Raw genomic sequence first — 14,505 nt, 5'->3', positions numbered from 1 at the left:
ATTCATGTCAAAAATCAATTAAGGAGAAGCTTCTAATTCTTCAAGCATCCACTACACTACTTTTTAAAATCTAATCTCATGTCACTGGCCTCCTCTGAAAAGATTGTAAGTTGAGGGGCAGGGGGATAGCTCAGGGTCGAAGTGCTTGCACCCTGAGTGTGAGAACTGGAGGTGGGACCCCAGAACCCACTAGAGGCCCAGTGGGTGTGGTAGCCCACCTGTAATTCCAGCCTCAGAAGGAAGAGAGACAGGAGATCTCCAGAGCGAGCCTCCTGTGGAGAGCAGCCACATCAGTGAGCTCTGGGTTTGATTGGAAGGCCTGCCTCAATGACTAAGGTGGAAGAGTGATTGAGGATGATGTTGAATATCAAACTCGGACCTTTACACACACAAACACACGCGTGCAAGTGTGCACACACGTGTGCACCCCACACACATGAAAATGGAAAATAAATGGATGGTTGAAAAATATAATATGACCCAAAGTAACAGGACAGGGAAGTGATGTCACACAGGTCACTTAGCTTTGTTAAATGACAACCCTGTGTTATGATGCTCTGGTCTCTTAATGCATGGCCTTAGTGGTGTTCTGGGACAGTCATCTCTTTCTGGTGTATTGAGTGGTGGCTGTTGGACACCAATGTGCTGGGCTTTGATCTGAAACTAAAGCACCAGGAATTCTGTGAAGACACAGAGCAGAGACCCATCTACCAGGCAAGGAGAGCAGCCTCAGAAACCAAGCAGAATTGTGACAAAATTTGTCTCTCTTGTCCCATCACTTAGCCAGTTGCTCATTGTAGCCATGGAGGGGCCCAGAGGTTCCATCTGCTCTTCCTCAAAAGGCAAATTGGGGCTGCTGCTATGGGTAGGTGAGCGGGCTGGGAGGGGAAAAGGAAGAGAAGGCCCCAGCCAGCCCCTTGTTCATCAAAGAGGCTTCTGAGTAAGGAGACCCTTATCACCTGCCTGCCTGCATCCTCTATCTCTTTTCTCCTCAGTCTGCCTCCTCCTGGGGTAGATGGATCCTGGAGCTTGGGGGATTTCACTGGGGTAAGGATTGGGGGTGTCTCTAGACCTGTTTGTTGAGTGTTCATCTTTCCAGGAAGCGTAATAAACACACCTTCCCAGTCCTGAAGATGCCTGCTGGTTGACTCATTGATGTTAATAACTTTTTTTTTTTTTGGTTTTTCGAGACAGGGTTTCTCTGTGGTTTTGGAGCCTGTCCTGGAACTAGCTCTTGTAGACCAGGCTGGTCTCGAACTCACAGAGATCCGCCTGCCTCTGCCTCCCGAGTGCTGGGATTAAAGGCGTGCGCCACCACCGCCCGGCGATGTTAATAACTTTTGACTTGGGGTGCCGACCACAAAATTTGTGGGAGGATTTTAATTCACAAAAATAATAGGTAAAACCATTTGGTCCTTTGCCACCAGCATTTATCTTGATATGAGAACTGTGCATACATACACATATATTCATATGCATACATTCCTGTGTGGCACAGTTGGCTTAATTATGAATGAACGCATAGATGTAAGAAGTCTCCTCACACTGAATAGTAATTTTCTCTGACTTACAAAGTGAAATTTAGATCAATCGCTTGTATTTGTTCAATTTTTTTCAGCATTGGGGAATCAAACCCAGGGCCCTGCACATGGTGGGCAAGTGCTTTCACGTCCAGCCGCAAGCCTTACCCCTTGGGTTTTTAAGGACAGGGTCTCACTATAAAGCTCAGGATGGACTTGACTTACTATATAGCCTAGGCTAGCCTTGAACATCACGATCTTCCTGCCTCCATTTCCTCCGTTCTGATGTTACAACTGTAGGCATCAGGCCTGTTAAAAAACATTTTCAAAAACCATCCAAAATTTTAGGATTTGTTTCTAGATAGATCAGAGTTATGAGATTGATGAGTCACGGGAGGCAGATGGAAAAAGGTCAGAGCTGTGGCAGAGGAGTTTAGGGTGTTTAGAGCTGATACTGGGTGCCTGTCACTCACGCCCACCCCCAGGACTGAGCACGCTATCAGACACTGAGTAGATGTGGAATGGCTCATCCATCCTTCCATCCGTCCATCTGTCCGTTCATCCATCTGTCCGTCCATCCATCCATCTGTCTGTCCATCCATCCACCCATCCACTCATTATTTGGATTTTAGATTGAGATAGGATCTTGATATTCAGGCCTCAGTCTCACGATTCTCCTGCCTCAGCTACATACATGCTAGGATTATGGGCATGCATTACCATACCTGTCTATTTCTTTGCTGTGATGGTTTTTCTTGGTTGTCCACTTGACTGCACCTGGAATGAACTATAATCCAGAAATCGAGGGCACATTTGTGATCTGAACCTTGAGGCAAGAAGACAACAGACCTTTGATCCTGATCCCGAGGCTGGATGAAGATGCCTTTAATCCAGATCTTGAGGATGAAAAGCACAGTCTTAATCTGGGCCAGACCTTCTGCCAGAAGAACAATGGAAGAAGGAAGGGTTTGTTCGTTCTTTGCCTGCTTGCCCTCCCCTTGGCAGCACGTCCATTCCTTCACCGGCATTGGAGCCTGCGTCTTCGGGATCCCAACATCTACAGAAGAGCAGCTGAGACATCCAGCCTTATGGGACTGAGCAACTACTAGATTCTTAGACTTTCTATTCACAGCTAGCCATTGTTGGACTGCAGCCTGTAGGTCATACACACACACACACACACACACACACACACACACACACACACATATATATGGAGAGAGAGAGAGAGAGAGAGAGAGAGAGAGAGAGAGAGAGATTCATTCTATAAGCTGTGACTCTAGGGAACCTTCACTAATACATTTACTTATCCATGTATTGAGACACAGTCTCTCTGTGTTGCCTAACCAATCTTGTCCTGAACTCCAGGGCTCACGTGATCTTCCTTCTACAGCTCCCCCACCAAGGAGCTAAAACTACAGGCACATGCCACTGCCTAGCTTAAAACACTTCTTCTTCTTCTTCTTCTTTTTTTTTTTTTCGAGACAGGGTTTCTCTGTGGTTTTGGAGCCTGTCCTGGAACTAGCTCTTGTAGACCAGGCTGGTCTCGAACTCACAGAGATCCGCCTGCCTCTGCCTCCCAAGTGCTGGGATTAAAGGCGTGCGCCACCACAGCCTGGCTTAAAACACTTCTTGAATAAGTGGATGAATGAGCGTTAAGACTAGGATGTCCCTCCCCTGAGTCACACCATTTTATGAAAACACAACAGTTTTTCAGATTGTGCTTTGCCCAAGAGTCTCAATTTTACAAACATATATTGATTTCATTCTGAGTGTGGTGGGTGGCTCTGAACCTGTGTGGACACGTAAGTGCCACCAAACACTTGGCACAGACTGGTAATAACTTATTCCTAAAACCAGAAAGAGGGTAGAGAGATAGCTCAGTGGTTAAGAGCACTGGATACTCTTCCAGAGGACCTGGGTTCAATTCCCAGTGTCCATATGGCAGCTCACATCCATCTGTAACTCCAGTGAGATATGACACCCCTTCTGGCCTCCACAGGCACTGCACACACGTGGTGCATAGTCACACATGCGGGCAAAATGCCCACACAGGCATTGCTAGCAATACAGTGTTTTTAACCAAAAAGACACTGGATGCCCCATAAAGTGTTCTTTGTAGACGCAATGCTGTGCTCTTAAACCGCAATATAGGGTAAATGTTTGCTTTCTGTTGCTATGACAAAGTCATCACCAAAAGTACGGAAAGGGTTTATTTAGCCTCTACTGAACAGTTTCATCACTGAGAGACATCAGGGCTGAAACTCAAGGTAGAAACCTAGAGGCAGGAACTGAGGCAGAGACCATGAAGGAAAGCTGCTTACTGACTTGCTCACCATGGCTTGCTCAACCTGTTTTCTTATACAGCTCAGGACCACCTGCTTAGGGGTAGCACCACCCATGGTGAGCTGGGCTCTCCTAAGTTGGTCATCAATCAAGAAAACTCCCCACAGACTTGGCTACAGGACAATCTAATGAAGGCATTTTCCCAGGTGACTATGGCTTGTAGCAAGCCCAACCAAAAAAATCAACCAGCATGGTAAACATAAATTTAAACTATTGTTTTATTTTTATGTGTAGTATGTGTGTACTTGAGTGTGTTTGTGTGCATGTGAGTGCCACTGAGAAGCCAGAAGAGGATGCTGGATGCCCTGGACTGCAGTCATAAGTTGTAAGGTGGCATGTGATACTGGGCACCAAACCCATGGCTTTTACAAGAGCAGTGAGTGCTTTTAACTGGTGTGATGGAGGAGGGTCATCTGTCTATGTGTTACTTTCATTGGTTAATAAAGAAACTGCCTTGGTCCTTGGATAGGACAGAAAATTAGGTAGGCGGAGTAAACAGAATAGAATGCTGGGAGAAAGAAGCAGATTCAGGCAGACGATATAGCTCTCCTTTCCAAGATGGACGCAGGTTAAGATCCTTCCTAGTAAGCCACCACCTTGTAGTACTACACAAATTATTAGAAATGGGTTAATCAAGATGTGAGAAGTAGCCAGTAAGAGGCTAGAGCTAATGGGCCAAGCAGTGTTTAAAAAATACAATTTGTGTGTTGTTGTTTCGGGTGTAAAGCTAGCCGGGTGGCAGGATGCAGCCCGCCGCTCCTTCTACACTGGTGACCTATCTATCCAGTCCTGAAAGAATAACTTTTATATGTATTGGGTAGAAATCATGAGATTAGTTTGACAGTAAGAGCCTGTAGCCAAACTTGCCGTGTCCCCAAGGGATGCCAGTGTAGTTGAAGAAACATTTGTCAGTTAGTATCTCAGCCTCTGTTTTTGCTAATCATCTTCTTATACACTCAGTTTGATGTGGAAGAGAGGAGTTCATCGCTCTGTTGGATAGATTATAAAGCAAGGGATCAGGGAGGTGCCAACCACAACGCTCTGCCAGGGAGAGAAGTCCTGAGCAGGCAATCGGGCATTCATCTACAACTGCTGCGGCAGGAGACTGACCAGTCGGCCTGCCTCCTGCATTTTTGCCATCATTGGTGACTTTCATCGCATTTTTCAGGACATAGCTGATCAGCTGATGCCCCCTAGCTTAGAGGTGGCCAGTCAGTGAAGGTACAAACCCTGGGTGTGGGAGGTGACAGCACACAAAACAACATGCAGCTGGAGCTGCATTGAAGCCCCAACTCTCCCACCGAGCCGCCTGAGGCTTTTGAAGTGTATGGGCCCACAATGGAGCATGGATTTCCAGCAACGGGAATGTACAGGGTAGATTAGAGCCCTGTCTGTGAGGACATACTGTGTGATATGAAGCAACAATCCTGGTCCCTTCTGCTATGTAGTATAACGAGGCACTCGATCTCTTTTGGTAGAGTATGGGCTCCCTCTGCTGCTGACAGGAGACAGCCAGGGCTTTGCTGTCTGGGGCCTGGAGGATATCAAGCAGAAGAAGGTGGCCTGATCAGGATGGGGGTAAGCATGGCAGAGGAACCAATGGATGCTGTACGCATTGCCCCTGTGGGTTCTAGGATTGCTGTCCGGTCCAGATGCTGTCACCTAAGCAGCAAGAACCGAAAGCAATGCCAATACAAGGAGGCCAGGAAATACCGTGTGTGTCACCTATGTTCCTACCAAGTGCGTTTTCCATGTTTTACTTCCTCCCTTCCCTCCCTCTGCTCTCCTTTTTTCCTGTGTGTGTGTGTGTGTGTGTGTGCGCGCATGCCCGTGTGTGCGGTATGTCAGTATCCTCTGAATTGATCCTCTAGAGGGGAAGGCTTGTGAGACCCAGGAGGTGGACCATAAATCTTTGTCACCGTCATAAGACCCCACACTCCAAAGCAACCTACAGACATTATAGAAGGAAGAGTTTATTGGGGCTTATGATCCTATGGGGAGATGGCAAGGCAGTAGGTGTCTACAGCAAGAAGTGTACAGATCTCATCTTCAACCAGGAACATTGAACAGAGAGACCCAACAAGAAGGTGGTGAGGCTATAAATTTAAAAAAGCCTGCCCCCGGTGACATACTTCCTCCAACAGCAAGGCTCCACCTCCTAAAGTTCCCATCTCCAAATAGCACCACTAATTGGAAAGCATTCAAATACACGAGTCAACGGGGCACATTTCTCATTCCAAACACAATAGAAGTAAACAAACTGTCTCATCTGGGCAAATGTCACCTGGTGGGAGGGGAGACTCCCCAGATGAGCTGATTTGGCCCTGAGAGGGTTCTTAGGCCTAGACACTGCCTGCAAGTTGTGCAGAGAGCTCCAGGGTTGCAGCTTTCATGGGTCCCCATCACCCATCCTGGGGTGGACTTCTCATCCTCACACATCCTCCTGTCTGTAAGCCCAGTAAAAAATGCTAAGATTCACAGAGTTGGACTTTGGTGCAATCATTAATTTGGTCTGTTTTCATGGGTCCCTTTCTGGGCTAAATTGATGAATACTGTGTCTTCCTAGGGAAAATCTGCCACACTAGGGTGTGCTTGTGTGTTTAGACATGCATGAATGTGGAGGCTGGAGGTGTCTGAATTTTTTTTTTTTAACTTTTAGGCTCTTTGAGGGGCCCATCACCCAGTTCCCAAATAAATACACATGGAGACGTATTATCTAGAAACACCTGGTCTTAGCTTGACTTGTGTCTAGCCAGCTTTCCTTGACTGAAATTATCCCATTTATCTTTTGCCTCTGGGCTTGTACTCTTCTCTATTTCTGTGTCTCTTCTTTCCTTCTTATCCTCTGTCTGGCTGTGTGCCTGGGTGACTGGCCTCTTCTCTCGATCCTTCATCTTCCCTTTTCTCTTCATCTCCTTCTATTTATTCTCCCTGCCTGGCAGCTCAGCCTATTTCTCTCTCCTGCCTTGCTATTGGCCTTTCAGCTCTTTATTGGAGCAATCAGGTGTTTTAGGCAGGCAAAGTGACCCAGCTTCGCAGAGTTAAACAAATGCAGCAGAAAGGCATGCAACACATCTTTGCATCATTAAACAAATATTCCACAGCATAAACGAATGTAACACACTTTCTTATCAAGGAAGGCATTTAAATGGGGCTGGCTGACAGTTTCAGAGATTTAGTCCACTGTTATCATGGCAGGAAGCATGGCGAAGCTCAGACAGCCACGGTGCTGGAGAGGTAGCTGAGAACTCGACACCTGGATCAGCAGGCAGTAGGGAGAATGACACTGGGCCTGGTTTGAGCACTTGAAACCCCAGAGACAGGTTTCCTCAACAAGGTCACACCTACTCCAACAAGGTCACACCTTCTAGTTGTACCACCCCCCTGAGCCTATGGGGGTCATTTTCATTCAGAGCACCAGTAACAAACACAGCATAGATGCAGCAGTTCCCCTACCCATGAATATATATTTAAACTGACTGAAGGCAGGATTGCAGCCTGGCATTGCACACCAATATTGATAGGAGCTTTACCTACAACAGACCCAAAGTGAAAATGAGGCCAAACGGATGCAGGGATCTAATGTTCTTTACACAGTGGGTGTGTTCAGCCACGAAAGCAATGCAGTAGAGGAGGGGAGAACTTGTCTGTTTGGAGACAAAGTCTCACTCTGTAGTGGTAAGCTGGTGTCCAATTCTAGATTCCCTGGCCTGGAATCTAGAATTGGACACCAGCCCCTGGATTGGCAGAGTTGATAAGCAAATACCACTAAGTCTAGTTAGGAATGAAGTTCTGTCACATGGTACAATATGGATTAAAAACTTGAAGGGTAGATGACTGACCAAATATGCCAGTCACACATTGAGAAATATTGCATGAGAAGTCAACTTCACACAGACAGAGGGAGTGTTGTTTGTTTTGGGATGGGAATAGGGGGAAATAAATAATACAGCATTGTGACTGGAGCGCCAGTTTGTGGCGATGAAAAGTTATATAGAGAGTGATCATTGCTCAGCAGTGGACCTAGGTATTCGATGGGCTGGAGGGATGCTTCAGTGGTTAAAAGTGTGTATTACTATTCCAGAGGATCAGAGTTTGATTCCCAACACTCTGTCAAGTAGTTCAAAACTGCCTGGAACTCCAGCTGCTGGGATCCGACACTAGGTCCTCAAGCACCGCCCCCCCCCCCCCACACACAATGAAAATGGTTAGGTATATATTTTGGAATAATTAAAATATGTACACCTCAAGTAAGTCACAGGATTGGAGAATTGAGCGTTTTTCTCAGCCTCTCCACCCCAAACCGAGACCCCCACTTCAAAAGCAGGTGTGTGTGTGTGTGTGTGTACTGACAGAGTTCACACACCCACAGCATCTTCTCGGAGAAGGGCCTGGGGGCGGGGGTAAGGCAGTCAGGGTATCCATCAAGGAGTTTGCACTTTGCAGCACGACCCCATCGCCAATCTCTGGGGATCATTTGCATCCCCATCCCAGCCTCCATCTGACTTTGCTTTCACTGATTTTTTTTTTTTTAATGGCCAGGTATTCTCTTCCGCTTTCTCCTCACAGTTACGCGTCTCAATCCGCTAGAAACAATTAACTAGGTTTTAGTGTCTGTAAAAAATGTGCTACCATCGCCACAATCCACTTCTAGACCATGTCCAATCCCCACTTCGCCTTTCCAAGCCCCCGCGTTTCACCATGGAAGCTATGAGTAAATTGCACTAATTATTATCCTTGCTAATCGATGTCTTATAATTAGACGATTTGGTGGAGGGGGTAGGAAGCGTCCTCTTAGAGAGGCACTGTGCCGCCTATCATCGAAGCATCGGTCTTCTGCAAGGCGCCCTGGCAGGGGCGGAGCAGCCGCGGCTCGGGACTCTATCTTTGATGTCTGAGCGCCCCTTGCGCCTGCGCAGTAGCGGGCGTCGGACTCGCGCTGAGGAGCTCCCCCCTCTGGGTGGACCCTCGGAGTTGTCGGTGCGGCTGCGTGACCCCCGACGGCGGCTGCGGCTGCGCGACGTGGGACGGCCGCGCCATGGCGGACGAAGAGCTCGAGGCGCTGAGGAAGCAGAGGCTAGCGGAGCTGCAGGCCAAGCACGGGGTGAGCGGGCGGGCTGCTGGGGCGCCGCCCTCGCCCCGGGCCAGGGCTCCCAGCGTCGGTTCGTGGACCACGGCTCCCCGCCCCCATATCTCCTTGTGTGTGCGGGATTGGGGATGTCCCGGAGGTCGCCTCAGCCCCTTCGAGTCGCGTAGGGTCCCGCGTGGACCTTGTGCGGGTCGGGGTGTGCGCGCCTTCGGGTCGCCCCCACATCTCGGCCTTGGCCGCCGTCGAGCCTGGTGCCAACCCCGTCGGAATTCTGGTCGTCTGGGATTCGGTCTGGGTGACCGGAAGTTAGTACCGTGTGTGTGTGGGGGGGGGGGGTCCTCTGACCCCTGAGCGCGGAGGACACCGGCCGAGTCCTGGACCCCAGAGTCGGTGCTCAGCCCCCGCGGTGCCGTCTAGGAGGGAGTAGTGGGCTGGAAACGCGTCTCAGGGCCATCGCTAGTGATGGTGGGTGGTCTCGGTGGCAGCACCTTTTGAACCAGCATCCCTCAGGCCAAGCCAGGGTGTCTTCAGACAGTCTTCTTACTGGCAGAAGTAGGGCTCCGTGGTTCAGGGCCTCTCCAGGGAATGTGTGTGTTCCCAAACATTTTATCAGATTGTGACTTTAGAAATTCGTCCTCACTTTGTAAATGTGGGGCTGGGGGTTAGCCTGGGCCACAGTGCCAGCCTGGTCTGTCCGACACCCTCCTTCCCTTCTCCCAACCCTTCCGTATTTAATAAAACAAAACATTGCAAATGGAAATCGACTCACTGATTTTTGTGAGGCCTAGTTTCCACCCCAGGAGTCGATCATAGCAGAAAGAAAATCTAATAAACCCTTTATTTTTGTTTTCATTTATTTGTTCTTTTGTTTTCTTTAGAGATAGGGGCTCTGTCTATAGCCAGGCTGGCCTGTCACTTGAGGTCCTCCTGCCTCGAGCGCTAACTGGAGTTTTGGATGTGTGTCACCTCACCCTTTCTCCCACCCCCGCAGTACCTTCTATTTTTCTTTCCTCCTGTGAAACTGCACTCAATGAAAAGGTAAAAATTACCTTTTTTTTTTTTTTTTTTTTTTAATTTCAGGATCCTGGTGATGCAGCCCAACAGGAAGCAAAACAAAGGTATGAGCCAGAGTTGGAACTTTCTGGAAGGTTGTCTTTTTTACTTAGTCATTGTAATTGGTTTGACTCTTAACAGGTTTCCTAAGGAGTGATTTACTAATAAGTCTGTTCGCATCAGGGTAGTTCCCTTTTTAGTTTGATTCAGTAAATACTCTTGGAATTCCCTTAATGCCTTGTTTTGAAGTTCCGCCTGATGCCTCTCTAAGGATAATAATAGAATTACTTCATAGGGATGTCTCAACCCAGGGCCTCACAGTAAGTGTTCAGTCAACATTAACGTCCCTGCTGTTTTACCCCTGCGCGTGGCAGAGCACTTTCACACAAGTACAAACATACATTTGATGGGTGGACACACCCTACTTTTGCCTCTTCCCTTCCTGGGGTGTACTTCAAATTGTAGCGCTCAGTCAAGTGGTTCCTTGTTCCCCACTCCCTCTTCCCTGGTAGTGTAAATTCAGATAGCAGCCTGCAAGGTTAAACCTCTAAGCCCACGTTCCCGAGGAGCTGGTTTCATTTTCCTTCTCCACTCAGGATCTCTCTTTAGGGTCTTTTTTTCACCCCCTTGAGTACGTACATAAAGCCCGTGCATGCATCTAGTCTCAACTGCTTTGGAGTCTGAGACAGGATCTCACTTTCAGTCTGCTTGGGTAACTTAGCAAGACCCTGCCTCAAACTGGAAAACGAAAATGAAGAGGGGCTGGGGATGTAGCGCAGTGGTAGAGCATTTTCCAGCATCTGCAGAGCTCTAGGTTCGAGTACCAGTATGGCGAAAACAGACTAACTCTGAGAAAATGACCTGAGGAAATAAAGTGTAAGTCCAGTTCCCAAAGCCCTTGCTAGTGGGCACAACTAGCCCCAGCTGTTCTGCCAGACCACGTCGCTACTGTCTGTGTAGTAGGTTACTTGGATGGTTGCCTTGGAGAAATATTTTAAGTCACCTATGTTATAGAATATTATTTTCAGAAGTGTTACATTTGTTTATGCTGCGGAACATTTGCTTTAATGTTCTTTTTTGTTGCGTTTGTTTAACTCTGTGAAGCTGTTTCTTTGCCTGTCTAAAACACCTCATTGCTCTAATAAAGAACTGAACAGCCAGTTCCCAGGCAGGAGAAAGGCTAGGTGGAGCTGGCAGGGAGAAAGGATACATGGGAGAAATCTGAGAGGAGAGGATGAAGCAATGAGAAAAGGGAGGAGGCCATGGGGGCCGGCCACCCAGCTACACAGCTAAGCCATGCAGTAAGAAGGAAAAGAAAGGTACACAGAATAGAGAAATACAAAAGCCTAGAGGCAAAAGATGGACATGATAATTTAAGAAAAGTTGGCTAGAAAGAAGCCAAGCAAAGGCTGTGCATTCATAAGTAAGAATAAAACTGTGTGATTGGGAGCTGGGTGACAGGCCTTCACAAAGAGTCAAAAAGAGCAAAGAGTAAAAAACAACCAAATACACTCCTACTTCGAGTCTTAACGCAGGGTGAGGTGGCACAGACCTGTGATCCTAGCACTTGGGAAACTGAAGAAGAAGTTGAGTTGAAGACCAGCCATGGCCACACAGTGAATTCCAAGTCAGCTTGAGCTCTGTAGCTAAGCTTTATCTCTTTAGAAGTTTGAAAGTAGTACGCCATGGTTCCTACTTGCGTATTCAAGAGGAAGTAAGAATAATGCAGAGTTAGAAGTCACAGGATCCGGTTCTACCTCGGCCCCAGTTTTTCAGAGTCTCCCAGGTTTCTGTATCCTCCCTTAAGAAAGCACACCTGTTCTCTCTTAACTTCCAAGACCGCCCTGCAGATGCGCAGCACGTGTCGCACCAGGGACTTAATCGTTGTTGCACTGAAATACTGCGTGAAATAGTGGGCTGCCATTCTGATAGGTTTACACCACAGAGCTGCCTCTTAGAAGGCAAAAGCACCTAGCATCGTGCAGTCTGAACCATAGTGGCCTGCTGGATGGCTCGACAGGGAGGGGCACTTGCCACCAAGCCTGATGATCTGAGCTAAGTTCTCAGGACCCACATGGTGAGAGGCGAGAACTCCAGCCTCCATTATGTACGCTGAGGCCTGTGCCACCCCTAATAAATAAATAAATGCAAAGATTCTCTTAAAGAGGCATTGAATAAATGACTTTGTACTTAGCATGCTGACAGCTCAGTTCTAATCTTGTGTGACCTTTGTTTGGTTATAGGGAAGCAGAAATGAGAAACAGTATCTTAGCCCAAGTTCTGGATCAGTCAGCCCGGGCCAGGTGTAAGCATCTTCAATTTCCTTTATCCCCATAAAATTGGCTTGAGGTAATTGGATGGGTGAATACATACATGGAGTCACTGCTCTTGTCAGGGCAGTCTTTTAAAGTACTGGAGATACGTTGTCCAGAAGTTCACAGTTTATAACCCTGGAGAGAGTTACTACTGTTGAAGCACATTCCCTGCCTTAGGAAGATGTTCCTTGGGGACATTTTCAGAAGGCTTTAAGGGTTGACTTTTGAACAGTCAGAGTTGTGGTGGGGGCTAGGGGTTGATTGTATTCTGGGTTTTAGTGCTATGTCTGCAGTGTTTATAGTAAAATCTAGAAACATAGAAAGAATGAACCAGTCAGAGTAAACTAGCATCTTTTGAAAACCTAGTCCAGCCTCTGTTTAGAGGAGGCCGCTGTAGATGGATCATGCCGTCATTTCATGACCAGAAGTAGGTTAGAACCTGAGAACTCAAGTGTAGCCTTGGCTCTCCCACCATACTGAATGACTGTCTTGAGACTGAGAGGCTAACTGTACTGTCTGCCCTAATTACCCTTTGCTGTCGACAGACATAAGCTTGTGAAATACTTTGGAAGTGTCAGTGGATAGTTTGAAGGTATAGTTAGTGCATTTAATCTTCATGCTTTTTTTGTGTTTTTTGTTTTTTAGTAAGTAACTTAGCACTTGTAAAGCCTGAGAAAACTAAAGCAGTAGAGAACTACCTTATACAGATGGCTCGGTATGGACAACTAAGCGGGAAGGTAAGCCCCTACTGTCTGAAGGAGTGTGGCGTTGCCTGCAGTCTGAAAGCCTGGCTGTGGGGCTGGAAGATTGCTCAGCAGTTACAGTGCTTGTTCTCTCGCAGAAGACTGGAGCCGCACCAGGCAGCTCACCACTGCTCCAGTGCCCTGATTTCCATAAATGCATATGGTGCATATAGATAGATACATTGTAGCAAAATATTTACACACTTGAATTTTTAAAACTGTACCAAATTCTGTATTTGAATATAGAATTCTTGCTGACTCAAAAAGTTTTAAAGGAGAGAATAATCACCCCACTGTAAATCTTGAGTGATGATTGCCTGTCCTAAAATGCTCAGCTCTCTCCTTTCCTGGTATTGTGTGGAATATCATTTGTATCATTTGTATCAGTGTGACTCAGTGACTGTTAGTCACCAGCCTTAAATTGTTCCTGCACTGGAGGTATAGGGTTTGTCAACATCAACTAAAACACCACCAGTGTTTGCAGAAGCTCGGCTGTTTTTTGCACTTGGGAGGGGAGGTTGAAGTCCTTGGTTCATGTGTGTCTCTATGTATGTCTGCTGTATCACCGTGAAGAACTATTTGTGAAGTCTAGTCTTCAAGTTTCAAGTGGCCACACAAGCCCTGTCTGCACTGGGCTGGAGCTGGAAAGAACCAGCTTTTCTGAGGATTTCAGTCTTTTCTAAGTGTGTTGTCTTTGGGGTGGTCTGGGCAGAGGTGGCATTATCCATCCATACCTGTGACCTTTCATTGCTTTGCTAGCAGTGACAAAGATGGCCTTAAACCTACTCACTTTCCTGAGCTGTCCTTCTACTTCCCTCCTGATCTATTCCTGCACCTTGGAGAAAGGAGAGACTTTACCATGATCGGTCTGCTTAGAGATGTTGTATGCTTTGAAACACTTTTTTCTTTCTGGTTATAGGTGTCAGAACAAGGTTTAATAGAAATACTTGAGAAAGTCAGCCAACAGACAGAAAAGAAAACAACAGTTAAAGTAAGTGCCCTGCGTGCATGGCAGAGGGCGCGGCTGTGTCGTTTTCAGTGTGCGCCTGAGCAATCAGTGCCTTTGAGCTTTTAGACACTGATTTCTCTGATGGGGTTGGGAGCAGTCTAGCTACATGGAGAGTGTAATGTTAAGATTCTTACCTCTAATTACTCCTCTTCACTTACTAAGTTGTTTCAAAGACGCACACAAAGAAGCCTCACTTGAGTAATTAAAAATGTTTTTCTCAGAAAATTGGAGGCTTTAGAAAGTGTCTGACATTCATTTAATTTTCCCCTAGTTCAACAGAAGAAAAGTAATGGACTCCGATGAAGATGATGATTACTGAGAGGAAATGTTTAGACTTACAGAGCAGCGTCTAGGGCAGTTACAACCTTTTAAATGTTTACTTTGTTTATTGTCTATATAAGCCTTTTGAAAAATAAACTTGTTACTCAAA

At 46.9% G+C, this 14,505-nt stretch overlaps 1 protein-coding gene across 1 annotated transcript; it reads left to right on the top strand.

The window, feature by feature from the left end:
* The first annotated feature begins 8,783 nt into the window (after nt 1–8,783).
* Pdcd5 (programmed cell death 5) lies at nt 8,784–14,505 on the top strand. Its single transcript, XM_041654051.1, has 6 exons — nt 8,784–8,970; nt 10,036–10,073; nt 12,252–12,313; nt 12,969–13,060; nt 13,986–14,057; nt 14,347–14,505. Exons 1-6 carry the CDS (start codon nt 8,905–8,907, stop codon nt 14,392–14,394), a joined length of 378 nt encoding a protein of 125 aa, XP_041509985.1. The 5' UTR covers nt 8,784–8,904; the 3' UTR covers nt 14,395–14,505.

Source organism: Microtus oregoni, unplaced genomic scaffold (assembly GCF_018167655.1).
Source record: "Microtus oregoni isolate MIOR12 unplaced genomic scaffold, Mior012 000006F_ref0000085, whole genome shotgun sequence".
Taxonomy (NCBI): Eukaryota; Metazoa; Chordata; class Mammalia; order Rodentia; family Cricetidae; genus Microtus; species Microtus oregoni.
Note: the sequence above shows the minus strand (reverse complement) of the source record. Positions and strands in the feature narration are given on the sequence as shown.

Bases quoted from the DNA above. Each gene is read 5' to 3' on its own strand.
- Pdcd5 (XM_041654051.1), top strand. From the start codon at position 8,905: ATGGCGGACGAAGAGCTCGAGGCGCTGAGGAAGCAGAGGCTAGCGGAG. The intron at 8,971-10,035 runs GTGAGCGGGCGG...TTTTAATTTCAG, and splicing joins AGCTGCAGGCCAAGCACGGG to GATCCTGGTGATGCAGCCCA. The intron at 13,061-13,985 runs GTAAGCCCCTAC...TTCTGGTTATAG, and splicing joins ATGGACAACTAAGCGGGAAG to GTGTCAGAACAAGGTTTAAT.